The sequence below is a fragment of the Durio zibethinus genome, chromosome 14, assembly GCF_047325235.1.
Source record: "Durio zibethinus cultivar Kanyao isolate XHJ-2024 chromosome 14, ASM4732523v1, whole genome shotgun sequence".
In the NCBI taxonomy this organism is placed as follows: domain Eukaryota; kingdom Viridiplantae; phylum Streptophyta; class Magnoliopsida; order Malvales; family Malvaceae; genus Durio; species Durio zibethinus.
The window spans coordinates 2,742,512-2,770,493 of NC_143175.1; the positions used below are offsets into that span (position 1 = coordinate 2,742,512).

The 27,982-nt window shown below is 31.8% G+C and overlaps 5 protein-coding genes and 2 non-coding genes across 16 annotated transcripts; 4 read left to right on the plus strand and 3 right to left on the minus strand.

The window, feature by feature from the left end:
* The first annotated feature begins 728 nt into the window (after nt 1–728).
* BON3 (Calcium-dependent phospholipid-binding Copine family protein) lies at nt 729–9,764 on the plus strand. 8 transcript variants are annotated; one of them, XM_089743148.1, is made up of 17 exons: nt 735–1,112; nt 2,058–2,704; nt 4,063–4,110; nt 4,388–4,536; nt 4,662–4,710; nt 5,686–5,742; nt 6,040–6,219; nt 6,305–6,439; nt 6,540–6,601; nt 6,726–6,819; nt 6,897–7,011; nt 7,112–7,188; nt 7,409–7,543; nt 8,220–8,384; nt 8,466–8,579; nt 8,721–8,817; nt 9,380–9,764. In XM_089743148.1, exons 2-17 carry the CDS (start codon nt 2,549–2,551, stop codon nt 9,478–9,480), a joined length of 1,734 nt encoding a protein of 577 aa, XP_089599274.1. In that variant the 5' UTR covers nt 735–1,112; nt 2,058–2,548; the 3' UTR covers nt 9,481–9,764. The 8 variants fall into 8 exon arrangements, with proteins under 8 accessions (XP_089599279.1, XP_089599280.1, XP_089599278.1 ...); XM_089743153.1 differs by lacking the exon at nt 7,409–7,543 and having other exon boundaries at nt 729–1,112; XM_089743154.1 differs by lacking the exon at nt 6,040–6,219 and having other exon boundaries at nt 731–1,112.
* Nucleotides 9,765–11,209: 1,445 nt separating this feature from the next.
* On the minus strand, nt 11,210–13,564 carry LOC111295429 (uncharacterized). 3 transcript variants are annotated; one of them, XM_022888916.2, is made up of 6 exons: nt 13,361–13,564; nt 13,218–13,263; nt 12,675–12,891; nt 11,896–12,190; nt 11,594–11,671; nt 11,210–11,438 (listed from the first exon to the last, which is right to left on the minus strand). In XM_022888916.2, exons 3-6 carry the CDS (start codon nt 12,887–12,889, stop codon nt 11,388–11,390), a joined length of 639 nt encoding a protein of 212 aa, XP_022744651.2. In that variant the 5' UTR covers nt 12,890–12,891; nt 13,218–13,263; nt 13,361–13,564; the 3' UTR covers nt 11,210–11,387. The 3 variants fall into 3 exon arrangements, with proteins under 3 accessions (XP_022744651.2, XP_022744652.2, XP_089599282.1); XM_022888917.2 differs by lacking the exons at nt 13,218–13,263; nt 13,361–13,564 and adding an exon at nt 12,984–13,205; XM_089743156.1 differs by lacking the exons at nt 13,218–13,263; nt 13,361–13,564 and having other exon boundaries at nt 12,675–12,898.
* Nucleotides 13,565–17,134: 3,570 nt separating this feature from the next.
* LOC111294910 (arabinogalactan protein 13-like) lies at nt 17,135–17,708 on the plus strand. The gene has a single exon (XM_022888216.2). The coding sequence runs from the start codon at nt 17,239–17,241 to the stop codon at nt 17,416–17,418; it is 180 nt and encodes a 59-aa protein (XP_022743951.2). The 5' UTR covers nt 17,135–17,238; the 3' UTR covers nt 17,419–17,708.
* A 1,980-nt stretch (nt 17,709–19,688) lies between these two features.
* On the plus strand, nt 19,689–19,833 carry LOC149514952 (small nucleolar RNA U19). Its single transcript, XR_016327904.1, has one exon. It is a non-coding gene; the product is annotated as a small nucleolar RNA U19 (small nucleolar RNA).
* A 95-nt stretch (nt 19,834–19,928) lies between these two features.
* LOC149514953 (small nucleolar RNA snoR138) lies at nt 19,929–20,067 on the plus strand. Its single transcript, XR_016327928.1, has one exon. It is a non-coding gene; the product is annotated as a small nucleolar RNA snoR138 (small nucleolar RNA).
* Nucleotides 20,068–21,006: 939 nt separating this feature from the next.
* Nucleotides 21,007–23,289, minus strand: LOC111294663 (uncharacterized). The gene is made up of 2 exons (XM_089743158.1): nt 21,770–23,289; nt 21,007–21,282 (listed from the first exon to the last, which is right to left on the minus strand). The coding sequence occupies exons 1-2, from the start codon at nt 22,224–22,226 to the stop codon at nt 21,164–21,166; spliced, it is 576 nt and encodes a 191-aa protein (XP_089599284.1). The 5' UTR covers nt 22,227–23,289; the 3' UTR covers nt 21,007–21,163.
* A 125-nt stretch (nt 23,290–23,414) lies between these two features.
* Nucleotides 23,415–27,952, minus strand: LOC149514954 (5'-adenylylsulfate reductase-like 5). The gene is made up of 4 exons (XM_089743157.1): nt 27,354–27,952; nt 25,216–25,397; nt 24,332–24,456; nt 23,415–24,111 (listed from the first exon to the last, which is right to left on the minus strand). Exons 1-4 carry the CDS (start codon nt 27,513–27,515, stop codon nt 23,678–23,680), a joined length of 903 nt encoding a protein of 300 aa, XP_089599283.1. The 5' UTR covers nt 27,516–27,952; the 3' UTR covers nt 23,415–23,677.
* Between the last annotated feature and the right edge of the window lie 30 nt (nt 27,953–27,982).

Consider the following 27,982-nt stretch of genomic DNA (forward strand, 5'->3'; position numbering starts at 1 on the left):
AGCCAATATTTGAAGTTAATACTTATCTTAAAAAAATTATTTCAAGTTTAAGTCACCAATTCGGATTGATAGCACGCAACCCTTTATTCCTACGTTTTAAAAAAAAATAAATATTATATTACAAATTCCAGGTTCTATTAATTTTATTAATCAAAATAAAATTCAATCTCAAGTATCTTTTCTTACCGTACATTACAGCTTTTTTAATATAAAAATCGAATTCTAATCAAATAAAAATTATCGTATCTACTTATAACGAGGTTTTTAAATTTTATAAGTAAAATTAACATGATGATATATACCTTTTAAAATATAATAAAAAATAAAAAAAATCTAACAACGTCTGGATCTTACTTATAAAATTAAAAGAAAAAAAAATCACTGTTATTGTATTAAAAACAATTTCACTACAAGCCTTCTATATGCATTTCTTGGTAACTTTCTTTTTTTGATTGAGGAAATCGAAGGGAATTGCACATTTACAACCTATATGAGAATTATTATATTAAATTGGTAGCGGTCCAAACCCTTGAAATTTCCCTGAAAAATACGAAGGGTATTGAATAATCCTAACAATGAATTTTATTGACTGAGACATTCGACCAAGCCGTTGGAATTTGACAGTTCATTTCTTTCATTTAATAGATAAAATATTTAAATATTGTCTTTTGTGGACTTGAAACAAAGTTTCATACACGTAAATTGCCAAGCAACATCAAAACCCAACAATCTTTCGCTCTTATTCTCTGCACCAACGTCTTTATTAAGTTCGATACATTGTTTCTGCATACGAAACCAAACAAATCTTTGATTATTAAAACAAGCATGAACAAAGTCAACATAACTGACGAATAAATCACACGAAATCGAGTTATTCATGTTGGAGCTTATCTTCATAGCTATAAGAGCAAACCCTCTCTATAAATAGAAGCTGATAAAAAGATTAAGTGCAAGAAAATATAAGGAGAAGAATTCTAGAGGATGATGATGATGGTTGACGATGGATTTGTTATTTTTTGAGTACCCTTTATTAGCCATCGTACTAATAATTTTGGATTCAACGTAACTACGTACTCGGAAACAAATTATGAGTTTTTTATTTTTGTAATCATGTAAGTTTTTATGATTTTTTTTTTCATATTACTATTCTTACATATTTAAATTTAGATTTATTGAACTCGAATCATGTCGAATAATTATGAGTTTAAGTATTTTCGACTTAAGTAATTTTGAATCTAAGTTGAATTCAACTTTAAATTACTCGTATCATTTTTTAGGTTTTATGAATTATGAATAAGTAACCATTTTATCATGTTTGCATTGATTTGAATTTGAATTAAAATTTTTTCAAGTTAGGATCTTTTTAGGTTTATGTTAGGATTATTCAAGTTTAAGTTTTTGGGACAGAATTTTTAAATTTTTTATTAAATTAGATTTAGGTTTAGACATTTTAGAATAAAATTTTGGATTTATATATTTTTCTCACCTCTATATATAACTTTATTTAAATTATAAAGTGGGTTAATTAATTAGTATCACAGCAATTTGGCAACTGTCCTTAATTTTTTTTTTCTCTTAGCCATACATTTTGTTGTTCAAGGAGCTGTATGTTAAAAAATATTGACTATATCTAAATCTCTTCTCTCCTATATAATATAGTAAATATATTTAATATTAAAATTTAAAATTTTTTTATAAAATTAAAATTTCATAATTTTTAATATAAGAAAATATATGTAAAAATAATTTTAAAATATAAAAAAATATTAATTTTACATATTTAAAAAAATATAATTTTGAGACATTTAAAAAAAATAGACAAAAAAAATGGAACAGAAGGAATATAAATTTTTTTTAATAGATTCTAAAATTTTGAGAAAGAATAATCCACATTCATATTCTTTCACCTAACTAAAACGACGCATACATTTATCATGTGTCAAATACCTAGCTGGAAAATTTCATGATTTTAATTGATTTTTGGAAGTTCTATATTTAAAAATGCCTTAACCTATTAATTATTAGTCTTTTTTGCCTTATATTTTTTTTTTTTACAGAAAAAGGATTATGATGAGGAGAAGTCTACGTCTGTGATCTATTCAAAAAATTTTTGGCTAATATTTCTTTCCTTGACTGTTCGAAAATTAGTTTTTCTTTGAAGAAAAAATTTTTTTTTTTTAATAATTTTGACCCTTTGTTGTACTTTGTTGACTACATTTTGACCGTACGACGTGTCAACTAATTTTGAACATCAAAACCTAAAATACGTTACCTTCTTTTTTTTTTTTTTAATTCTCTCTCAGCAAATTGTCCTGAGAAACAAAAAATAAAAAAATTAATCCAAACCCAAAAAGATTTTAACAAACAAGGCCTTTTTGTTACCTTATATTATTTATAGGGACTAACTTTCGTGGACAGTACTTTTTAAAAAAGAAAAAAAAAATTCTTAAATTCAAATCTTACGCCTCACGAAAAAGTTTAAAGAATTAGGGTTTTTTTTTTTTTTAAAGAATTTGAGATTTGATTTTAGAGAGAAAACGCAAAAGACATGGGATTGTGCTTTTCTGGTGACTTGAAAGGAGGCAAACAAGCCATTGGTGGGGTTCAAGGTTGGTCCACCATGAATAATAACGAAGGACATAACGAAGCTGTTGATCACTTTTATAGAGCTCGAGGTCATTGTCCTCTTTTTACTCAAATTGAGGTATAATTTTTATTTATATTTATAAGTATTTGATGTTTCTATTATTGACTATCAATAAATGTTTCATATTTTTCTTTTTTTTTTTCTCGTTTTTGATAGAGGTTTTGCATCAGAGAATAATGAACTCTGTTTTTAAGTTTTTGTTGTTTTTAATTTTTATGTTGATTTTACCATGTTGTTTAAGGTTTGTGTTTGTGTATGTTGGATTGATCAATGAGGTTAATTGATTCTTTGTTGCATTCAGGGCATCTTTGCCTATGATTTGGATATATTTTAAAGAGACCTTTTGAATGAATGTTTTCATTACCTGGAATTGTTTCTTACTGATTGGTCACACTTCATGTTTCCAATATGTGTATGGCAGTGGTTCTATCGTTTGTGTCTGTCCGTATGATGTTACCCTAAATTTTTTCTGTTTCTCTGCATCAGTCTTCATGCAAAGTTCATAGTTTTGACTTCTTCCGTTATGGACTAATTGATGTATTATTTTTGGTTTTTGCTACTTGCTTAGCAAGTTTGTAAGGCCACCTGCTTTAAATTGAACTAATCCACTTTAAAACTTTTTCCTAAATATTGTTTCCTTGGCTGAACCAGTAAGATTCTCATTTTCTAGATTCTGATTCAAATTGCGACTGAGAGGTAGAAACCATGTGTTCAACCATTGGTTATAAATGTTTGACCATGTGCAAGGGTTTGACATGATATATTTATACCCTGGATGACTAGATTTTTTAATTTTGGTGGCGCAAATAGGACCACCAGATGCTTTTATAATTTGATTTTTTCAATTTTGGCTTATGTGAATGTTTTATAAGTTAAGACCTACCAAGAGATGACCATTTGGACCCTTCTTAGCAGTAACACTTCTCACTATTCTTAACAGGAGTAATAACTAACGAGTATTCTAACGAATGCATCAAGCTATCAACTATTCATATCTTATGCTGGAAATCAAGTATTTGCCTGGTGACAGTCTAATGCCAGCATGCTTTGATGTACTTAAAATGGTAAATATAAATTAATTGAAGAGATAGTCTTCATGCTCAAAAAGATTAAATACTAGAATTGTCATGTTCCTGAAAAGAATATATCGGTGCTCTACGTTCTCTTCTATTGTGTTAATGATAAGTTCATTTTTCCAGTCCATGATCCAGCCTTTTTGCTAATGAAGGGTGATTATTTGTTTCCAAAAAACTTAATGTTGCATGGAAACAATGTCATTGGATGCAGTTGGGATAGTAGGATACATAATAATAATGCAACTACAATTTTAAATTCCCTGGAGAGATATATTAATGTTATAATGTGAAAACTCTGCCACTTATGATGTTTTAATGTGATTAAAATGTGCATTGCAGTTATCTATGTCAGCTTCAAATTTACGTGATTGTGACATCACATCAAAGGTAAGATTGTTGATATCTTTTCTTCATTTTATGTGCAAGTGTCTTTATCATTTTCTGATTACAAATTTGGGAATTTATGACTTGAACTACACACCTTATTGATGTTCCACATCTCAAAATAAGATGTATAGAACATGTTGTGCATATAGACAGTTCCTGAAAATTCAGGTCTTTTATTGCATGTAAGATTTGCTTCAGATGGTAAAAATTGACTTTACAATTGCACTTGTTCACTGATTTTTGCTGGATTTCATCTAAAACAGTTTTTTTCTTGTAGAGTGATCCTATAGCAGTTCTGTATGTAAAGAAAAGGGATGGGACAATTGAGGAGCTTGGTCGCACTGAAGTCATACTCAACAGTTTGAATCCTGCTTGGATTAAGAAGATTAATGTTGCTTATCAGTTTGAGATTGTTCAAAATTTGGTGTAAGCTTCTCATATTTTCTCAAGTGTCTATATCTTTCACTTTTTTTTTGCAGATATACAATAGGTTTGTGTGCGTCTGCATGTGGATTATGAGACTGACGTTCCTTTCTTTTCCTCCTACTCAGTTTTCATGTATATGATGTGGATACAAAATTTCACAACATACCTGTGAAGGTATGTCAAAATTCTTTTTTCAAGGCTTTGTCTGTTGTTTAATTTCCAAATTTAATGAATGAAATTTACAAGTTCAGCAGAGATATCAGTAGACAATGTCACGTTACTATGGCATCTTTACCAATCATAACGTTTCAAGTTTATGTTGTGCTAGATGAATCTCCTTCCTATATTTCAGAAATGAAACTCCTTTGTAAATGAATTTAGTAATTTGATTCATATAACACCTAAAACTTGAGGAGCCTAAGAAATTTATAATGTATCATCATAGAAGAACGATTGCCAATGAGTGCAGGGCTTAGATGTAAAAGTGTTTTACAAATTTTACCACTGGACCAAAAAGTTTCCAACTTGTGAAAAAAGCAATGGTTTCATAAAGATTCTTTGGTTTTGGAAAGTTGGTATTGGAGCTTTCCTTTTTATTTTTTCTTTCTGCTTATAAGTTACCGTAAGACAAGTACTACTGCTTTCTTTGACACAAAAAAACAAGTCATGCAAAGAATTTTTGGATGAAAGTAAACTAAAGTGGTAATTGATAGCATGTCGCTTATTATTTTGGTTGAATAATATTTGAATTTCATAAATAAAATTTTGTGCTGATGTGCTAAATAGCCATTCAAATTTTCTATAAATGGAATTGATGATCATAAAAATTAAGTCTCCGATTTAAAGAATTAGAGATTTATGCATTCAACATGGTATTGATGAGTATAAAAAGTAAGTCTCCGATTTAAAGAATTAGACATTTATTCACTCAACATGGATACTCAGAATAAATGCAAAAGTGAGGATTGAATTGAGAAGGAAAACTTTGAGAGAAATCTCATAAAGGATGAATATTTCAGATTAATGTAAACATCTTTGTCAGTTTTTTTTTTTGGTTCTTTAGTGCAATGTTCCCAAGATTGATGAGAAATTTGCTGAAAGTGGTAACCAAACTATATTATTCAACTTTTCTATTTTGTTGCTTTGTAGGTGCTTAAGTTGAATGAGCAGGATTTTTTGGGAGAAACCACTTGTGTTCTGTCTGAGGCGAGTTGCATACATTATTGTTTCTTGGATTTTAATATGTATTTCTTTCGTTTGAACTAGTGAAATACTGTTTATAATTATGTCATTTGTTTCTACTGTCTTTCAAGTGAAGTTCTTGAAAAACCTGCACTATATTTTTCATCATGGCAATTAAATGCTATTGCATTTCCCTCAGGTCATCAATAAAATTTGCTCGTCACTGCTAATTTTCCAAAAGAAGTGGCTTAAAACCATTTAGAATGATTTATTAAACCATGCTTACTGGTAACATATGTGTTCTTCAACTTTGCTTAACAGATAGTGACCAAAAGAAATCGATCTTTAACTCTCAATCTCCATAGCAAAAACGGGCCCGGAGGTTTCAAAAACTTTGGGACAGTGACTGTCCATGCTGAAGAAACTTTTTCATCCAAGATTGCTGTTGAGATGAAATTGCGTTGTTCCCAATTGGACAACAAGGACATGTTTTCTAAAAGTGTACGTACTCATGATGCAAACCAGTTTGGTCTGTGAATGTGCGTTTATGTGTTCTAACTTCCATACTCTTCTTTTTTGCTTATAGGATCCTTTCTTGAGAATATCAAGACTAACTGAAAATGGACATTCTGTTCCAATATGCAAGACAGAGGTGATAGACAACAATTTAAATCCAATTTGGAGACCGTTATGTCTAAGCATGCAACAGTTTGGAAGCAAGGCAAGCTTGCAATTTCTTTAAGATTTCTGTGATAATATCTTACGAGTTTATAAGATTTTTGTCACCATAGTTACATTTCTATGTTCTATGTTGATTACAGGATAACCCATTACTTATCGAGTGTTTCGATTTCAACAGCAATGGCAATCATGTATTTATTGGGTAATTATTGAAATTTTTGGCCTCTGCTTGTTGATTTTGTTCATTTTTAGCTTTTACTAGTTTAAAGTGTTTGTTATCTGGAAAGAAAAAAGCTGATTTTGGATTTCTTTATTTACTTAACCAGCCAACTTCAGAAATCAGTTTCTGAGTTGGAAAAACTTCACAAAGACAGAAGTGGTGCAAATTTGGTTTTCCCATCTAATCGTGGTCAGGAAAAGGTGTTCATTCGTGCTTGGCATCAAATTTTTTTACCTAAATAGGTCAATCTGTTCTTAAACATACCCTTACCTTACAGGTTCTGAAGGGCCAGCTCTTCATAGATCAATTTATTGAGAAGGAGCAATTCAGCTTCCTTGACTACATATCTAGTGGATTTGAGCTAAATTTTATGGTTGCCATTGACTTTACAGGTAAATAATCTTTGTGATCTTGGATATGCTTGTCCTAGGCTTTTATTTCCTATTTCTGATTTTATGTTCTGGTTGAAATTTAAATATTTGACATGTCCAGCTTCAAATGGAAATCCTCACAGCCGAGATTCCTTGCACTACATTGATCCTTCAGGCCAATTGAATTCTTACCAGAAGGTAAGTCTGGGATAGCTCTTATTGATGCACTGCTATTTAGTGTAGAAATGTTCTCCGTGAGATAGCATAAGATTATTTGCAATGTATTACATTTGCATAAAACAAAGTGTATTTGTTTTGGTCATATAAGTTGTTGAGATTTACCTTGTTTGAGTTCTCTAGAAGCCAACACTAGTGGTTGGTGAATTGGTGGCTAACTTACTAACGACGTCCTTAACAGGCTATAATGGAGGTTGGGGAGGTCATGCAATTTTATGATTCTGATAGGAGGTTTCCAGCTTGGGGTTTTGGAGGAAGGACATATGATGGCACTTTGTCCCATTGTTTTAACTTGAATGGTATGAATGGCTATGAGGTAAGAGAAGCTGAGTTTGTTGTTTTCAACATGATCCTTCACCTGGAAAGCCACGAGTTAGGTGTTAAATATATGCTGCTGTTTTGAGAAAAAAGTGCCAAATGATGAATAATCCTACTTCATTTTCTTTTGTAATTTCATGATAAAAACTTACAACTGTTTTCATTCTAGTTATGGGATTGCAAGCTGATTTTTTTTCTAATATTGTTTCTGTTGATCAAGTTGTATCCACTTCTTCCATTTAAATATTTATGATTATTAGCACTGTCATCACTACTTTTTTATGATTAAGGTTATTTGAGTTGAAAAGAGTTTATTTGAAAGTATGAAACCTTCACTCTGGAATAAATTTTCTCATCTTTCACTTTAACTAGATTCAAAATCTTAGTCTCCAAGTTCACAATTTTTTCTGCAGTGAATTTTCTTATATACTTGTTTCTTATAACTTGCCAATCAGTTGCCGGTAAAAAGAAAAATTTACATTATGGCTGCTGTTGTTATGAGATCCACATTATTATTATTTTTTTTCCAGATGCTTATGAGACCCTCATTACATTGACTACAGACTAAAAGTTGCAGCTAACTTGTTTGATTGCACTTGCTGAACTTGATTAACATATGTTGAACCCTGCATTTTTGTCTTTTCTAAGACTTGTTAATTTACTTCCTTTAACAGGCTGAAGGAGTTCAAGGTATCATGGCTGCTTATGCTAGTGCTCTGCACAATGTCACTCTGGCTGGACCTACATTTTTTGGCAATGTGATCAACACGGCTGCAAAAATGGCTGGCCAGGCTACCTCAAATAACATTACCAAATATTTTGTGCTGCTCATTATAACGGTAAAAAGGGGTTATTACTTCTGTGTGCTTTAAGAATTGTTATTCTCTCTCTAACTTACAAAGATATGTGGCCTTATGCAGGATGGAGTGCTGACAGATATTCAAGAAACAATGGATGCTGTGGTTAGGGCATCCGATCTTCCTCTATCTATTCTTATAGTTGGAGTGGGGGATGCAGATTTTAAACAAATGGAGGTATGCCCTTGTTTTCTAGAAGCCTTGGGATATTTGAATTGTCAGTTTTTGCATTAATAGAGTCACCCGAGCTGTAGTTGCTTGTATATTTTCAACTAAAAAGATAATAAGAAAAAAGTTTTCGGTCTTATTATTTTTTAGATTCTGGATGCTGATGATGGACATCGATTGGAGAGTTCAACAGGTCGGTTGGCTACACGAGATATTGTACAATTTGTTCCCATGCGAGAAGTGCATAGTAAGTTTTGTTCTGCCTTAGCAAGCTTTTCCTTTTTATCAAGCCCTTGAATGCATCTTTGCCCTAAGTAGTTTCTACAAGATGGGGCACTCAAGCTTAAATCACGCCCCCCCAAATTTAATGATCAAAAGGACACAAAAGAAACATATGTATCTTTACCTTCTGTTTCCTTAAGATGACGTGGTCGGGAGTTTGATGGTTAAATGGCTTCAAGTTGATTCTTAAAACGACCTGAAAACCTAAAGCAGGCAATGGTGCATGATCTGCATGAGATTTCTACCTCAGGCAAATAATAAGATAACTATTTGGAGACTTCAAATCAAAATAGTGGTAGACTTGGCTTGGCTGTTGAAACAATTGGCAAGCACTTCTACTGGTTATAATTCTAAATGTTAATAGGCTGAAAAGATGATTGAGAGCTCTTTTTCACTATTATCTCTTCGAAGCCTAAGAAAAATTGGATACAGTGATACCGAACTTAAAACTATGTTCTACTTTTGATTATAGACACTTTCTTCATTTTAATTTTGATTATACTAATCAAGTGATGGTGTTTCTACAGGCGGGCAGATTTCTGTTGTTCAAGCTCTGCTGGAAGAGCTGCCAGGGCAGTTTTTGACTTACATGCGGTCTAGAAACATTAAGCCACTCCAACATGCTTGAGTGCAATCTTTTTTGGGTTGTAGCACAAAATGTTTCAGAACCTTGGGAATGGAAATAGGGTTGCAGCCGTCTCTGGGCTAATGTCCACAAGATAGCCTAAGCAGCAAAATATAGATGTTTTAGAACTGTTAATATTGTTTTTTCTTTTTTTTTTGGGGAGCAGGGTTAGTGCCATGTAAGAAGGCATTAACAACTGAAATTGGTCTTTTCATACATATTTTTTTATTCTTTATTTGTCGTGTTAATCCTTTTAGATTGAATAAAAAAAGTAAATATTTTTAAAATCAGTTTGTAGTTTAAAATGAAAAACCATGATAAATTGTACAATGATCCTTTGTTACTGATACTAAAAGTTAACATCTTGTCCATCAATCTTGGAAACTCTTGGTTTATAGTGTTTTGAAAGAACTGAAAAGAAAAATCATAAACAAAAAAATAAAAAATAAGTAGGTTTTTTAAGCGTTTAATCTATTTTTGTATCTTATACCTTATTATTTTCATTATTAAAAAAATATTATGTATATAAAATTTTTTTGAATCCGTAATCATGAGCGTCAGTTTCAACGATATATCACCTTATTCATGGGTAAGTAGACAAAAAATGTAGTTTGGTAAGACTTTGTAGCAATGTAGTTGGTTGGGTGGAAGGGGTGGGGACTCTAGCAGCACCTTGTAGTAATTGTCTATAAAACCCCCTTCATCTTTTTCCTTCTTTCAATTTTGCCACTCTCTTTCTCTCTCATTCCTCCGCCTACACCCCTCTCCATCATGGCCTCTGCAACTCAGTCATCTTCTTCTCGGGTAATTTACAGACTCAACTCTCTCTCTCTCTCTCTCTCTCTCTCTCTCTCTCTATATATATATATATATATATATATAAACAAAAAAAACCGGGCTTTCTTTTCTGTATTGATTTTTTAACTGATTTTGTGATTTAAACTTGCTCCGATGAAAGCATTGGTTTTAGTTGTAGAACAGAAGAGTTTTGTTAGATACAAATGTTTGGCCGTGAATTTGGGACTGGAATGGTAATGTGCACAGTGAATATTAAGATATAGGCAAAGTACTTGATCCACTGCCCTGTGGGTAATATGTACATTTTCAAGTTGGAATCGTTAAACAGCCATCAGCCAGGCGTTTGGGAGCCTAACAAAATGTTAAATGTTAGATTCAACATGCATCACCTGAAGCTCTTGTGCAGCCTCGTTTTTCTTTTTCTTCAACCACTGTTTCAACCTTTTGGTTGTTTCCAGAGCATCAGATAACTTAATTTGCTTTTGAAATGGATTCTGTTTCTTTCAATTCTTGAAGATATGCAGAATTTCCATCCAAATGCTCCTCTGGTGTACAAAATCCCAGGCAAATTTTATATTTTTGGTTTCTCTAGGAGGAAAGGATGTACTTTAGATTTTGATCATAGAATCCAACCTGAGCAGTCACGGACAAATGCTACCCTCTAAATCTACAGGCACAACCTTTCTCACATGGTTTTTGTCTGCATAATGATCAGGCAAATCTAGCCATCAAATTTGACAATTTTTTACCACATGTACAGCTTCAATTGACCACATGCATGATATCAAGGACAAAGTCTCAAGGAATCTGTCATCTCATTGTTCAACTTTTACCATCATAGTTACCAAAATAACACAATTTGATCATGAAGCAAGGTAGAAGGAAGAGAGCCACTCGGCCACATGCATTTGTCTAAGTTTTTGGAGTATAGGAATGAGTGAGAAGAAAAATGATTACTTATTTATAATAATAAAAATTTCCACTTCTACACAATAAACCTGGCAGAGACTCTTTTAACTTTTCTATATTTTTAACATTAGCTGCAAAAATATTCCCAAAAATTCAAAAGAGAAAAAGCCTCTGCTGCTGCCATAGATATATGGACATATCTCTCAATCTGAATCACTTTCCATACTTCCCATGGCCTTTAATCCTCTTGGTCTCTGAATAATGCCAAACCACATAAGAAAAAAAAAAAGAAAATAACTACATCTGCAGAATATATTGAAAACTGAAAAACAAACTATAAAAAAAATAAAAATCCAAGAATTATTTGTAGAAATCTAGACTCTAGAGGAAGAGAGACTCAATCATGCACCTTTTTAGAAGTCTTCTTTTCCCTAATTTCATATCTCTGTTGGCACATATCACTCAACCATGCTCCAGGGCTCACCAGCTGCCAACCACCAGAAGAAGTCAAAGTTAGACCAAAAAAGGAAACCAATTTTCAAAGAAATCCACAAGATAAATCATCAAATTTTAATCCTACAATAATCCAAAGAGAAAATCATTTTGCCTCCAAAATCCAATTCAAATTATTACATTTTTTTCCATCAAAAAACAAAAACTACATATGATTCAATTATTGAAAGCTATGCATAAACCAGCTATATTACTTACAAGTAAGATCCTTTGGATAATCTTGGCTCTCTTTTTAGGCCTTTGAGGGGGTTTACACCCTTTCATTGCCATAAAATCCTCCTCCTTTTCTTTGTGTGACAAAGTGATATACAGCTTTGGCCACACTAGCCCTTTGTTATTGTCTCCATTATTGCTATCCAGGGCAACCTTCCCATTCTCACCCACCAATCCCACTGCTGATCCACCTGTTGTGTAGTACCTATCCTCCTTCTCCGGCAACAAGGCTTTCTGGTGCTCTATCGTACCTGTCCGGAGTATAGCTGCCTCAGAATTCCTACAACCAAACATACAAAAACAAAAGTAAATTTCACAAATTTACCAGTTTGCTTGATCATTATAAAAATTTTACTTGGGAAATTTCTTAACACCATGTTTGGTTGCTAAGGGAACAAAAAATAGTAGTCATAAAACTATAATGTCATAAAAACAGACAAATTCGAACCTCCCTTCTATCTATTCCCAGCAACCAAACAGGGGAAAGGGATAAGAAGGTGTCCAACCTCATTTTCTCGGAAATTCCTTAAGACACTGACAGAAAGAAATGGATTTTCTTTCTTTTTTAAACCCAAAAAGATTCCACATCCATTCAATCTTTTCTCCCCAACGCAACAGCATCTTAGAAATCAAACAGAAGGGTACGAAGAAAAAAGCTCAAAAAAATGTAAGAAATGGAAGAAATTTTCATCGTTTTCAAACCAACAAAAGGTGCCAAGAAAATTCATGATTTTTTAAACGCCGAAAAAGACTGATCTTCTTACCTGGTGAGACGATGATTGGATTGAGAAAAAGGAGAGATTTCTTTATCTAAGAGCCCAGAAGTGATTCTCCTACGAATTATAGCATTCGATTTATGAGAGATTTTTTGAGGGTCTTTAACTCTCACACATCTTAACCTCTTTCTGTTCCCCCACTGTAAAAACAGCTCTGGCTCTATTGTTCTACATGCTCTTTGGCTCCTCTCTTCTTTCCCCATCTCTGCCATAAAAAACAACCAAAAAAAAAAAAAAATCAAAACAAGTTTCAGTTTTCTTACCCCAAAAAAAATCGAAGTTGAAAAAAGAACGAACAAATATTGAAAGACCCAAGATGGAATTATTGCTGAAGATAATGAAAAAAATTGATTTTTTTTTTTGGAGAAAACACATTAGGGTGGTTTATGCTGTAAAAATCAAAGAGATGGTGAAAATAAAGTCTGGGTTGTTGCTGTTTTTGATGAAGTATGGGAAGAGTCATCAAAGGAGAAGAAATGTTATTTGGAGAACAAAGAAAATTGGAACTTTGAAAGGAATTTGTTGCCTGACCTTAGAGATCTAAATAAATACACTATAATCTTTCCTCAAACAAGTCCTGAAATTCAAAATAAAAGAGATATCAGTTACCCAATAAGAAAAAAAAAATACAAAAGCTTGTGAACAATACAGAAGAAGAAGAGAAGAAATCTTACAGTGAAACACTATCATCCCAGAGGAAAATAAAGTTGGGTTTTCTTTCTTTTTCCTAAATTGTTACTTCAATTTCTCTGTTTTGTTTTGTTTTGTTTTGTCAATTGAATTTAAGGAGGGATTCTCTTCTTGTTGTTTCTCTGTTTCCCTTCACTCTATTCTATCGTCATTCCTCTTATCCGTTTCTTTCTGATTTCTTCACGCTTTTCTCCATCTGTTTTTTATTTATCATCTATCCCCTACCAACGCAAAAATAATTTAAAAAATGGAGATTTATAACCACCGTCTGATTTTAATATTACGGCTTGATGGAATGTTGGGACCCACTTTAGATTAAGCAAAACTGCAAATACAAAATGATTCTATGTATACATGTACGTGGTAAGTGAGGTGGTTAACGAAAACCAAGTAGGCTAGGCCAGTGCCACTTTGTTTTCGCAGTCAACTTGAGCCCAGATTGGGCTAAAGCTTTGCGTTTGGTATGTTAAGTAAGGACTTTTTCTAGAAACTATATCGCTTTGGGCTTTACAAATAAAATCTTACAAAGATGGGCTTCAATTCAGGTCGACAAGAAAACGAGCTTGTTTTCCTATATAAAATATCTGAAATAATTTTTTATTATTTATTTGGATTCGAATTTATTAAAAATTAATAAAAAATTTAATTTTTATAAATTCGTTAAATTCGATATAGATAAATTTATTTAAATCGGTTCAAGAGAGACTATAAAAAGTCCATTAGCTTTTTGTCTAAATTAAGGGAAGTAGCTTTCTCCATTGTTGAAAAGTTCAAGCGTAGGGGTGAGTAAATGGTTAATTTGATCGATTCGATTTGAAAAAATCAATAATCGATTTAATCGATTTTTATTTAACAAATAATCAAATCGATTAAATATTATTAAATAACCGATCATAACTAAATCGATCAAAATCGGTTCGATTCAATCGGTTCGATTAAATAATCAATTTTTTTATCATTTTTCTTTCTATTATGAATAATTATTTAACTATAAATTCAATTTAATAAAATTCAAACTCTAGTATCATTCAAACTAAATTACTAAAAAATTTAATAATTTTAACAATATTTTACCAAAAATAAATAAATAAAAATATTTATCTCAATTTTTTTATTTTTAATTATTAAAAAGTAGGTTAATTCGATCAGTACGGTTATCAATTTTAAAAATCGAAAATCGATCGAATTAATCAATTTAATCGATTTAAAAAATTGATTATAATTAAAATCGAATAAACCGAATTGATTCAACCGAATTGATTCAACCGAATTTACTCGATTTTGATCGATCTAATCGGTTCAAATCGACTTTTGCTCATCCCTATTCAAGAGTGTTTAAATTTGATTGAAGTCACTATACAAAGGTTGATATTCTCACGGATCAAAAGCTTAAGCTTAGCTATCTCTTATAAAACTAATTGTTGCTAGGCATGGAATTTTATCGAAGATTGGCCGTTAGGCAGCACTATTCAACGCCTTATATCATTTTTAATGATACTTTTTCTTAAATTCTGTTGTATCGGTGGCAACTTCCGCCTGTATTAATTGAAAATTAAGGAAAGAACAGTTCAAGGGAAGAGAGAGAAAAAGTGAGAGAATATTTTGGGTTGCTTAGAATGAAAGAGAAAAAGAGAGACAATGACTTGGATATATCAATTTAGAGTGGAAATAAATGAAAATATAATTTATCTTTCATTTTTTTTTATAAAATATAAAGTAATCTAAGAATAATAAAAAAAATTATAAATATTAATTTTTAAAAATAATTGTGTAAATCAATTAAAACATCAGAGTTGGGGTTGTCATAGTTTCCAAAACGGACTTTAATTACTTGACCAACCAATGGGGTGGCTTTAATTAACAACTAAAACCACGTGATAAAATTTAATAGTTTTTTCAGTTTGAAGTGTAAATTAAGCAACATCAATTAAATTTAGTCAAATAAAACATCATTGATTAAATAAAATAGGGGAAATTGGTCTTGCAGTTTTCACATAAAAAGAAATCCACCTTTTATTTGGCTTGTATGAATTTTGTGGGTTTAAAAAAAGGAAAGAGATGGCGAGTTAAGAGAAATGGTGAGAAAAAAAAAAGGAAAAGCAAGTGCATGGCTCTAAACTATTTGCTCGTGAACAACATTGTTCTATTCTTTAAAAAAAAAAAAATCTAAAGATGAAATTGTATATGTGAGGTTGAAATATAGATAATAATTTTGAGGTTCTAATTTTGAGATTCTATTATTGATTAATATAAAGTGAATTAATCTCTCATTAAGAGTGTAAATGATATATTAGTATTCGTAAGTTATTCGAATTCGATTTGAATAAAATTCGAATTTGGTTTGATTATTATCAAATTGAACTCGAGCTTAAATAGCTTGATTCATCAATCGAGTCGAATTTGAGTATTCTTATACTCAGTTCGAGTAACTCGCGAGCTTAATCGAGTTTTTATATTAAAATTTTTTTATTATTTTAATTAATAAAATATTTCAAATTTGAGCTCGAACTCGAACACAAATAATCAAGTTTTTGTCGAGTACAAGAATCGAATTTATTTTTACATATTTTCAAGCTTAATCAAACGAGTTCGAGTAACTCAAATTCGATCACGAATCAAGTTCAAATTAAAAAAATAAAATTCGATCGAATTCAAATCGAGTATCGAACCGCGAGTTAAAAGTCGAGTTTAAACTCAAACTTCTCACTGTATCTACTCGACTCGATTATACCTCTATCTCTCACCTCTCACGTGTTCTAAGTTCTAAACCTCAATAAAAAAAATTACTAATTTATTTTAAAATTTTTGTTTTTTCTTTTTTATCACACACAATTTGAGGCACAATGTTTTCCACCACAAAATTGACATGAATTTTGCGTCAAAAAGTGAATAATTTTGAATTTCAAATTTACTTTTGATTCTTATTTTTGTGTTAATTACAATAAAAGAACTGAATAAATCTTAATTTTATTTTTTAAAAATTAATATCTTTTTGAACTCAAAGTTTCGTGGATATAATTCATGTAATCATTTAAAAAATTCATATATAATAAATTTAAAAATTGAATCTGACACATATTATCTTTTTTTTATTCTCAAATTTCGAATTCTTAAAAAAAAAAACTTATCACCTTATGTACATCTTAGATTTTCTCTAACAAAAACTTTAGCCAAAAGAAAATACCCTCACAAACAGCCATTGTCCCTTACCTTTAATTATCTCAAATTTGCAATTGACAAAGCAAACTTAGTTTATTTGCATTAAAAAATTATTATAAGTAATCAAATCACCAAATTATATAAATTGGTGAATGCCAGTGAATCAAAACAGCACACACCAGCCCTACATTTCTAACCACAAATCCCATATAAATATTTTAATATTAACTATCATCGCGTCAAATACCCAAATTGCCATAAAAAATTGAAATCAAACCACAGAGCATGATTTCACACAGGGTTAAAATAGTCTTTATAAAGAACAAAATTTTGTAAAATAAAAAGTTTCTATAGAATTGAGTTGCCCACACTGCCCAAAAGAAAGTAGTGGTTACGGCAATGGACCCGACAAATAATGCCCACAATAACCGTTGGCGACAGCTGTGTGGCACCAAAGTTTAAAGCCACCCTGTCCCGACGAAAGGGCAGCCCTAAAAAGGAAACCATGTCCATATGGTTGGACCAACGGTCATCTCGGGCAGCCCATCCGTAAATCCCTAAAATTTTCTCCTGCCCCGTCCTATATAAGTATCATTTTTATGCCATCCCACTATTGCTTGTCTCAATTTGTTCAAGTAACATTCTCCCCACTTTCATTCTCCTCTCTTTGCAACAAAATTTTCCTGCTAAGACCACATCAACAATGGAGGCATTGAGGGTGAGATTATTTTTCGCCATGGTGGTTGCGCTCATGGCCTTGTCTACGGTCCAAAATGTCGCGGCAGCTGATGCCCCGGCCCCTAGCCCTACCTCAGATGCCATCGCCTTCGTGCCAACGGTGTTTGCTTCCCTTGTTGCTCTTGCATTTGGCTTTCTGTTCTAAAATGGTCGTGTTGGATGAGCTACAATATATAAATATATATATTTTTCTGATCTTTTGAGATTGGGGTTTATGTAGAATTCTTTTGTCCCAAGTTTGATTCTTTCTCTCCAAAGGGCATATGACTCCTATTAGTGAATTAATTATGGGATGAGAAAGATCGAAAAGCTTGGGATTTTGCTTTTTACATATGACTACTGCTTAATGAATTCATACTTTTCTTATTGTTTTAATTTAATGTATAATTGATGTAATTTGTTTGTTGGTGAGCTAATGAATTATTTGTTTGCTTATGATTTCTTTTTATTCTTTGAGCTCTTCTTTCTTGGATGGGTTGTTGGATTGTTCTCTCATCACACCAAAAGTTTTCCATGAAAAAAATTGCCATAATTTTCTTCTGTTTACTTATGAATCAGTTGTTTGCCCCCTCATTTCACAATTTACTCAAGCAACTGGGCATTAATCTTCAAAACAGAGGATCTTTACCCAATATGTAAACCTTGGAATGTCTCGGTTGTAGGTGGATGATTTGCTTTCAATTTGCCATCTAAATATACAAAACCAGCATTAATGGAACTAAACAGAACATCATCATCCATATAACAGAATTACTATGATCAGTTAGTTCTCATTAAAATCCCATATTGTAAAATCAGAAAAGAATTATTCTTTCCTTCTTTCTTATAAGTTATAACCCAGAAAATATTGAAGATCTTTCAATCAATTTGTAAGTGCCCCTATTTTATCATATATATATATATATTAAATATGTGTTTGGTATATTATATTAATGATATCAAGAATATAATTATATTAAATAATGTGATTTTATCTTATATTTGATATATATAAAAATTAAGATAGAATAATTTTATTATTGGTTAAAATTATTCTTTCTCAAATTTTATAAAATTTAAATTATTGATATAATTATAAGAATATAATATGATATATAAATTTAATTTCATGATTAAAAATAATCAAATTTATTTTGAGAGGATTAAATCATTCTATGAATTAATTTTTTTTATAATCCTATCAATTTCTTTAAATACAAATCAAGCATTATATAAAATAATTATCATCATATTATGTATCAAATATAACTTAAGTATATAATAGATTTAAAATTTAAATTTCAACACTTCAATTGTGATTTTTTTTAATTTCTTTTTTATTTACTGGCTACGCATTAGAGTTAAGGTTGTATTAAGTATTAGGATAAATATTAATAAAAATAATTTATAACATTTAATCTTAGTTTTAAAATATAGCATTTTTCACTACTTTAATTAATTTAAAAGTGATGTTTTAAATTTCATTTAAGAAATTTCATGTTTCATTTGATTATATACAGAGAAATTAACAAACTTTTTTTTTTTATGGAAAGTAATTCATAGATTAATATAATAAATAATTAATGAATTAGAGCATGATAATGTTACAATATTTTTTATGAAAATTCTCAATAATGTTTAAAATAATCCTTACAAATTATGTAGTGTGATCTTAATGTCAAAGAAATTTTTGAGCCTGAACAAAGATTAACAATGACCCATCTTAAAAAAATTTAGTAGTAATATTTTAGTTTTATACTAATCATAAGTTTTTATCAATAATTATATGATTTGTTGATAAAATATTAAATTTGATCAAATTTTAAATATTTAAAATATCACATAAAAAGGATTAAAATTACTAATTTATTTTAAATTATAATAAAATATTTAATATTATACTTAAATTTTAAAAATATTTATTGTAATATTTAAATTATAAATTTGTTAATTAAAGTATTATTCACCTTTAATATTATTAACTTCAAATAATAATACTTGACGAATAAATAATAATTTAATTATTTCATTAAATATTTTATTATAATTTAAATATTATTCGCAAAATTATCCCCCTAAAAAAATTATGATAAGTTCTCGAATACGAGAGGCAGCCTGAGCCCACCGGACCACTCTAAACACCTCTTAAGTCTTAATTTTTTTGTTGGGCCAATTAAGTCTTAATTATGCAACTACAAAAAGTTATTAAAAAAATTAAAAGGGCATCTGTGTAATTTCAAAAAATCACTATAATAAGCCTCCACCAGAAAACCCTAGCCCATCTCATATCTTAAAACCCTAGACTGGCTCTTCTCTTTCTTTACAATCCGAATTTCTTTTCTTTTTTTTTTTTTTCCAATTAATTCTCTTCTCATCTTCTTGTTGGTTTATTATTTGCCTCTTTGAGTAGCCACGTGAATGAAATCCAAGTTTGTCATTTGGTTTAGTTAGGAGGCGGAAATCAATTCGAAAACCAGAGATATCGGTTCAGATATTTTTGGCCATTTCAACTCAGGCCTATTGAGGGGACTCTTTGCTTTTCTTTCTTCCTCAATTTTCCCCCAAGCAGTCTTGGACATTTTTTTCTCCTTTTCCAATTTTTACTGTTAGTGCCATTTAATTTTCTTCTTTTTTTTTGGGGGGGGGGTGGGAGGGGTTGGATCTTTAGAACATTATAATGCCTCCTGAATAACCAGAAGGTTAGATTATGATCCGACGCCGTATGGTTCAGACAGAGGCTTTGAGCAATTCGATTCAGTTTGAGGGTAAGGAACGATTTTCCCCCGTTCCTTTCCTAGAATGTTTTCATATATTTCCTTTTTCACCCCGTTTTCCATTTTTCTTTTTTTTTTCTTTTTCAATTTTGCTGTCATTTTTTTTTCAAGAAAAGAAAAAAAAAAGCAATAAAGAGTTTTTGGTTTGTGTAAATGAAACAATTACGTTCAAATTAACAATTAATAAATTCGTTTACATTTTTTTATTTTTATAAGAACTTATTTTTGGGAATTTTTTATTAATCAAACATTACATTCATATGAAAAAAGTTCAATGATAATTTTTTTTTTCAAATCAATTCAATTTGAATTAGATAAAAGAAAAAAAATTATTGTAATTGAAAAAATATTTAAAAAGTCCCATCGATCAAATTTATGATTCTTTTACTGATAATTTTTTTTATATTTTAAAATAAAATTGCAATTTAATTTGTCCAAAGATTGATGGGATATTTGATCTATCAGTGATAAATTTAATATTATGCTAACAAAAATGATTGGAAGTTAGGTGAGTGATGATCTTGCCCTTATGATAATTTCTTGAAGAGAAATTATCTAAAACCAAATAATATAATATGTGTTGCAGGCGACAATTCTTGTCAATTTGATTGAATGATTCTAAATTCTAACCTATTTACTTGATGACATTATATTACTACTATATTATAACAGTGGTTCGGCCATGGCACAAAATTCTTGGCAGAAACGCTTCAGTGGACTGCTTCCAAAAGCAAATAATAATAATAATAATAATCTTGGTAGATTTATTGTCATGGCGTTTTCTGCGTCAAGTTTGATTCATTTGATCATACTTCAGCAAGTGCCGAATTTGTAGACATTTCAAATTCAATTAGATGATATAAATTTTATACGTAAAACACGAAAATTTTTATATTCTAATTTATATTGATATATTAAATTTAAAATATTTTTTTATTTAATAATACTCGCAGCATCTATTAAGTGGCTAAATCTAAATCTAAATATATATATAGAATTTCAGGATTACAAACAGGATTCGGAATCCATATAATAAGCATCCATGTAGATATTTTGGAACTGGCATAGCAAAGCATCACAGTTCAGAACAGTTGATCAAGACAGTGAACGGTTCTAGATTCTCTAGCAGGCAGTGGTTTAGAGACCATCATAGTAACCCCCAAATGCTATGTGAGCTCTGGTGATTGGAACTCCTCTAACTGCAGAAATTGCTTCATTGAGTTTGGTTGTATGATGAACCATTTGCTTCATTCTCTACAATCACAATAATTTACTTAAGCTGCAAGAATCACTAAAAATGGGGTCTAAATTTTCTGTCCCCATAACCCCAACCCCTTCTAAACTTTTTGCTGTGCTGTAATTTGCAAGAAAATGTGTTGCTTTTGAATTTGAGTCTCAAATGATAAATGTGTAGATCCTTTTCAATTATGTTTGCATTGTAGCTAGGAATAGTGGAGACAATTATCTAGCTGTAATGTTCACATCAACATGTTTAATTTAAAAAATATCCTTATCAGATCAGTTAAACTGAAAATTTAACAAGATTTCCAACCCAAATTGTTAAATGCTCTCTCCTTTTGCTATTAACTTGCTTGATCATGGCCCCATTTTCTGACCAACCAATGAACTTATGACCAGGATCACCAAAAAGAATCATGACACAAACTAAAAATGGATAGAATTATGCATAACATAGGTAAGGAAAACAGAACATTTTCAAGAACAGTAAAAAATTTCATATATTGTCATTAGTGTGACGCTGGAACAGCAGCTTCTGATTCTGTTGTTGCTGTCCGCGTCTTTGTTGACCTCCTAATATGATGATAAAAAAGGTAGCAGCAGCAACACCCAAAGAATAGATGGCTCCACTACCAGCTAAGCTCCATTTCCATAAATTAAGGTCACCAGAGTTCTCCTCGCAGGTAACATCTTTGTTCTCAACTTTGTTTTCCACCAAATCTTTATTTCTTGGGGAACTCTTATTCTCCAGAACCTCACTTTTGTCATCAAAATTAAATGTACTTGCTGCAACAATTTGAGGAATAACTCCCCTAGAAGTGGACTTTGGTGAGTCCATTTTGTTGGTCATGTCGACAGATTGATCATTGTAAGTTGGTTTCCTAAAGGAAATTTGCGTCTTCACTTCTTTATCACCTTTAGCTGATCCAATATCAGGTTCTTTAATCATCTCAGGGATCATGGATGGCGTAGAAGTGACACCAATAGGTACCCCTTTGGTAGTTTCCTTCCCCAGGTCATTTTCTGGAGCCTTAAAGATTCTTGGTTCCGTTGGAAATGAAACTGGAACAACTTGTTTAAATAACCTCCTTGATTTCCTGATGGCGGAGGCTGCTCCTTATCGAAGTAGTCTGTCAGAAAAACAAGTTTTGCATCAGAATTTCTTTTTCCTCCATAGACTTTTTTTTCACCATACTGACTGATTTCCAGGAATCCATTGTCAGGCAGGAAAACCCACTCATGATCAATGTCCATTTCCTGGTGAATCATTTTAGGAAATGGAATCTGATCAAACGGGGAATTGATATAGAAACTGGGTAAAGGGTAGGGGGGGGGGGGGGGGTTTGAATTATTGGATCAAATAAGATGGCTTTACATGGGGTTTTCTGTGGAATTTTCACTAATGAATTGAGAGCAAGGGCCACCTCCGCGATGGTGTCCTCTTGCTCTTTGGAGTGCAAGATTGAACCTATCAGCAAGAAAAATATGACAGTTGAGTGTTTATCAGGAGAGGATGGCAAATGGAGGGGTGGTCGAAGGGACCCACCTAGAGAATGCCTTCTCTTATGGGGTTCCTGGATTTTTTTTTCAATTCTTTAATTTTTTTTTAAATAATTAAAGTTTGATTACAACACCAATACTTTGGTTAATACGAGCCAACAGCATAATTCTACCTCTTCAAAATCAACAAAGATTTTATTCTTTTGGCCTCTTTTATCAAACTTATGGATAAAAAGGAGACATGGTTTTCATTGTTTACGAGCAGAGACTCTTCAATTACTCTCACTTACATGAAGAGAGAGAGAAAAAAAGAGTGTCGGTTGCTTGGAATGATTTTCACTGGTACGTTTTTGAAGAAGAAAAAAGAAAGATGAAAGTGAAAGCCCCATACAACTATCCGTGGGCTCGAATATTTCTGCCTGTTTTTGGCGGTCATTTTCCAGGGAAACCTAACACGTTGCAGCAAAAGGCTTCATATGTAGCACTTAAGAGGGTTTATTGTGAATTAATTAGGAGATGAAAATTGATTTGAAGCTAGATTGAACCGGGGATGGCCTGCCTAAGAAATGGGGAAGAGATCCATCTACTCCTTTTGATGTTGGAGGAATTGCCTCTATTTCTTGGGATTATTGATTGTAAAGTAAAGATGTTCCTCTAAATATGAAGTGATATACACAAAAAAGAAAGCTGTTCTCAGATTTACATGCTAGTTGGTTTCCTCACAAAAAAAAAAAAAAAAGGAAAAAAACCCAACTCAAACAAGGTCAACAGCTTTAGGTATCAAGACTATCAATAGAATTTAATATGAGAGAGGGGACTAGATGTCCCAAGGCATCATAGCGGTTTGGAATAAACTATCTGATCGATAAGCTCATTTCTACGTGTTTTAGCTCAATTCTGTGAAACTCCAACCTATGATGAGAATGATGATGATCTACCAGAAGAAGATTCGCCCAAAGAGACAGAAGCCAGTGAAGAAGCCCAAACACGGGCACTCTTTGCACCTTGATGAAAATTCCTGGTCTTGCATAGCCTCAGTTTGGTCCAAGCTCTCCTCACATCAACCATGTGAAGGGCTCGTGTAAACAACTGACTTGTCTCACCAAATATTTCCAAGTTCAAGAGTGGAGCACATGAAACCCAGAAAGCCTTGAGTCGAGACAGTACTTCAGGGAACACGGACAGAAGTACTCTTAAACAGAGAAACAACACGGCAAATGCTAAGTAGGGCTCCCGTTTTACCATCTGCATTGGAGATGACTCATTCCACAACTGTATCATATATTTATTGTGGTCTCCTGATACGACAGGTTCTTTTTCAGCAATATATTGAACTGGTTCGAATCCTGAAAATGCAAACACTCATGTTAAGAAACACATAATTATATTACAGAGTTATAAAGAATTACAACTCTGTTATGCTTGCATCTGCAAAGAAAAGAAATTTTTTATGTCAATATTTTTTGCAGCTAGCAATCTAGCTGACATTGTCAATGTCCATGGGATTATTCCCTTAGAAAGTCAAAAGCAGTAGAATATACATCTTTGGCATAGGACAGCAAATACCTGTTGTTTTCCCATAAAATTGTACAATTGAGGGGAGATCTTTTGGACCATGATATCGTATCCTTGATGTCTGGTTCACAATTAAAATTGACGGCAAGCTATGAATTCCATACCTTGAAAATATACTATGATACAACAAATACCAAAGGTATTAGATATGAAATTTGTCATTGGTTTTCAGGGGGAAGCAAAAGAACATTTTATTTGATTGGTAACTCTCTATCATGTACTAATAGTCACGAAGCAATGTCACCTTAAAGGAGATTCTTCATAGAAGAACTGATTCTGGCATCACTTAAGGAATCATTAATCATTATTAAGGAGCACAAAAGACACATCACGCAGCAGAATTTTAGTTTTTTCCTCGAGTAGCAGACATGAGCATCTCATGTTACATCACAGACAGGATAAAACAACAGCAAAAATATTTTAGTGCAGACTACTTCAAAAGGCATAACTACTTTGTAAGTATTGGATGGTGGACTCGTGTTTGTTTCCACAAATTAGTCATACCAAATGTTAATAGCAGACAAATCAGTTCAATTGAATATGCATACACACACATACACAATTTTTTCTTAAGGATGCTCTCAAGTACATTTGGTCATGTTGCACCAAACCAACACCACAAAAATTGACTTGAACATAAGGATGCAATTGTAAAAAAATAGCAATTAATTGCATGCTTAAAGTCATGACAAACAATATAAGCAACCCAATTCTAACAGTTAAAATTCTTCCTCCTTATAACATTTATCCAAGAATATGCCTTCTTTAAGGTTTGTCAGTCTCTGTAGTCAAGAACATATAAATAACAAAAGAAAAAGAAAGTCAATATTCGTGCACAAACTCTAACACTGAAAGCAGGATAAGTAGCTACACACCTTGGGAAAACTGAAGACTGTTCAACTGCCAGATGCTCTATTTGAGGAAACATGGAACTGAGAATGTCAAATTTGGTACACAAACTGCATGAAAATGGGCACCAGGAAGCATAAAAGAGTACAGAAGTGTAACCATTTCTCTGTTTGGAAGTCAATGCCCTGTCCAGGAAGTTTCCATTCACCTGCAAACAAAAATGAGAAACATATTTAAAACATTATCAGAATGTTTGTCTCTAAGAAACAACAAGTCATGCAAAATATTAATCCTTGAAACATATCTTACAAACAGATGGCACACACTGATATAAGCTAATGTACAGGAAAGATGGCAAATCTAGGAACCATAAATGCGATAATTAGAGGAGCCTCAGCCAGGAAATTTGATGAGCCCTAGTTATTCATGTCAAATTTGAAAATACAAGTTGATGGTCAAGATAATGGTATCATTCAACAAAATTGTATAGACCTCTAATGGAAAAGAAAAAGAGAAAAAAAAATTGCCTTTGAAGGTAGAAAGGAAAAGGGTAGGGAATGGAGAAGGAGTTGTATCCCATCCCTGGTTTGGGTTTTAATTTCTGGCCACATCAACAACTTTTAGTGTATCTTTGTCTTATAATATCAGTCTCATTAGAAAACACACAAAGTTCTTTTTTGTAAATCAACGAATTTTAGGGAGCAAATTTTGTTTTCAAATGATACTAATCTTAGTACTTATAGTTAACTAGAAAGTTTTCAATAATTCATTTGCACAGAGCATTTAGCTAACTATAGCACCATAAGCCACACGACAGTACAACCAAGCACTTTAAGCTAAAAAACATAATGCTTTAGAAGGGTCCATACATTAATCAAATGACTAAACACCAGCTGAATCACATAAGAAGGTTTAACTTAAGAAACTTGGATGGAGACATGCTTGCATGGGCACTCATTTTCATGGATATTATCATCCTTGATCAGGTGAAGGTCATCAAGTGCCTGTATGTCCTGTACACCCATTTTGGGCAATTAGGCTCACTCTTTTCTTTTTTGCATCATATATCCTAAAAAGTACTTGTGAAAGAAATGTTGTTTGCCAGCTTTCCTACTATTACATCTGAAAGAAGCAAAATGAGGATAGAAATATTATTATTTAAGCTATGGACATCAATTAACAATCTCCTAAAAGCAGCATTTGGAGAACAAAGAAGCCTAACCTATGGAATCTTACGATTCTTACACTTACTTGTTTTGTAGGCCTGAACCTTAACTTAAAGTACAAAGATAACAGTTTCTGATAAAAGATTGGGACATGTATTAAGTATCTATATTTTGGGTCATTTACGCCAAGAAGAAAGTCTGAGATCAAAACATCAAAAGATAAAATTTTATATTCCCAGTCATCAAGCAATATAGATTCTTTTCTAGCTATAATCTAATCGACATAATGCTGCTATCATAAAGCTACAAGTATGTCGCTTACACGAACACATTTAATGTTTTACATCTTCAGTTAGAGCTTTACAAAACAGATAACATATTTCACTAATCTCAACTTATATTCTAGCTGAATTGCACAAGGCTTAAATCCTCGAATATAAGACTTAAGCTGCATCTATAGTACTTTTTGCATAGCCCTAATAGCCTTAAATACAACGTGCTCATGCTTTCATATGCAAAATAGTATTTCAATTCTAAATCTTCTAGAAGAAAATAACTATATTGAAAAGCAAGACTAATATTTTTATAGAATGAATGCCTAATAATTTTCAATTTCATTTCTATTCTCTTCTTTATTTAATTTTTTCAAATTAAATGATAACATAAGAATCCAACACCCCCAAAACATTCAAAAAGTCAATCATAAACCTTTGTTCTGGTTCTTCAAATTTTTTACAGCCATGAAAAATTCCATAATAATACTCCAATATTTCAGATTAAAAAACCCAAAATTTCCTAAAAATTTCCCTTCCTTGGACAGATTTAGGCAAATTAAAAAATATCAAGAATCCAAAATCAAACAAAAAAACTAACCAAAAAAAACCCTTGCAATAAAAAATTAGATCAAATCCCAAGAACCCATTTTTCCTAAACCAGTTAACAAATCCAACTAAAAATTAAAAAACAAAATCCACCAAAATTAAGCTAATAAAACGTACCTTGAGAGGGGGAATTGGGGAGATCGAAGGAGAGCATTGAAAGTGAAGATTTTTAACGAAAACATCAGTTTCATGAGAGCACATAGAAGAACCCAAAACGCAGCGTATTAAATAGAGGGCCGTGATACAGAAGAACAGAAGACGAGAAGAAGAAGAACCCATTTTGGATTTGATTATAAAACAAAACAAAAAAAAAAAAGAAAATTCAAAACCACAACAACAAGAAGCAGAAGAAATTGGGGAAAATTGAAACCCAGAAAAAAATAAAAATATATTAATTTTGGGAGAAAGGGAAGCGAAGGTGGTGGGTGTGGGTAATCTAATGTCTGGCTGGCTTGGTGGGCTGTTGATTTTTATTTTATTGTTTTAAAAAAGAAAAAAGGTATAAAAAATTGTGCTGCTTTTGGAAAGTCTTTGGGGGACTTTGGAATTTAGAATTTGATTAGTGGAATTTCAAGGTTAATTATATTAATTTGATGAAGTTGATTGATGATGGTGGTGGTTTGAGACTTGTGCCTCGTGTAGGTGTAACGGGAACTTGCTTAGGTAAACAAAAAGAACGAAAAAAAGAGAGAGGACCCAGATGCTTTGGTTTGATTTCTTTATTTTGGGTTTCTAAGGCCTTTCAT

Excerpts from the sequence above, each read along its gene's own strand:
- BON3 (XM_089743148.1), top strand. The coding sequence starts at position 2,549 with ATGGGATTGTGCTTTTCTGGTGACTTGAAAGGAGGCAAACAAGCCATT. Across the intron at positions 4,711-5,685 it reads TTCACAACATACCTGTGAAG|GTGCTTAAGTTGAATGAGCA; the intron begins GTATGTCAAAAT and ends GTTGCTTTGTAG. Across the intron at positions 7,544-8,219 it reads ATGGTATGAATGGCTATGAG|GCTGAAGGAGTTCAAGGTAT; the intron begins GTAAGAGAAGCT and ends TTCCTTTAACAG.
- LOC111295429 (XM_089743156.1), bottom strand. The coding sequence starts at position 12,898 with ATGGCAGAGATGGGGAAAGAAGAGAGGAGCCAAAGAGCATGTAGAACA. Across the intron at positions 12,191-12,674 it reads TCCAATCATCGTCTCACCAG|GAATTCTGAGGCAGCTATAC; the intron begins GTAAGAAGATCA and ends GTTTGGTTGTAG. Across the intron at positions 11,439-11,593 it reads AAAAGAAGACTTCTAAAAAG|AGACCAAGAGGATTAAAGGC; the intron begins GTGCATGATTGA and ends GGCATTATTCAG.
- LOC111294910 (XM_022888216.2), top strand. The coding sequence starts at position 17,239 with ATGGAGGCATTGAGGGTGAGATTATTTTTCGCCATGGTGGTTGCGCTC.
- LOC111294663 (XM_089743158.1), bottom strand. The coding sequence starts at position 22,226 with ATGATCCCTGAGATGATTAAAGAACCTGATATTGGATCAGCTAAAGGT. Across the intron at positions 21,283-21,769 it reads CCAGCGTCACACTAATGACA|AGAGAATGAAGCAAATGGTT; the intron begins ATATATGAAATT and ends TATTGTGATTGT.
- LOC149514954 (XM_089743157.1), bottom strand. The coding sequence starts at position 27,515 with ATGGGTTCTTCTTCTTCTCGTCTTCTGTTCTTCTGTATCACGGCCCTC. Across the intron at positions 24,457-25,215 it reads CAGTCTTCAGTTTTCCCAAG|TATATTTTCAAGGTATGGAA; the intron begins GTGTGTAGCTAC and ends GTTGTATCATAG. Across the intron at positions 24,112-24,331 it reads ATTTTATGGGAAAACAACAG|GATTCGAACCAGTTCAATAT; the intron begins GTATTTGCTGTC and ends TTGCATTTTCAG.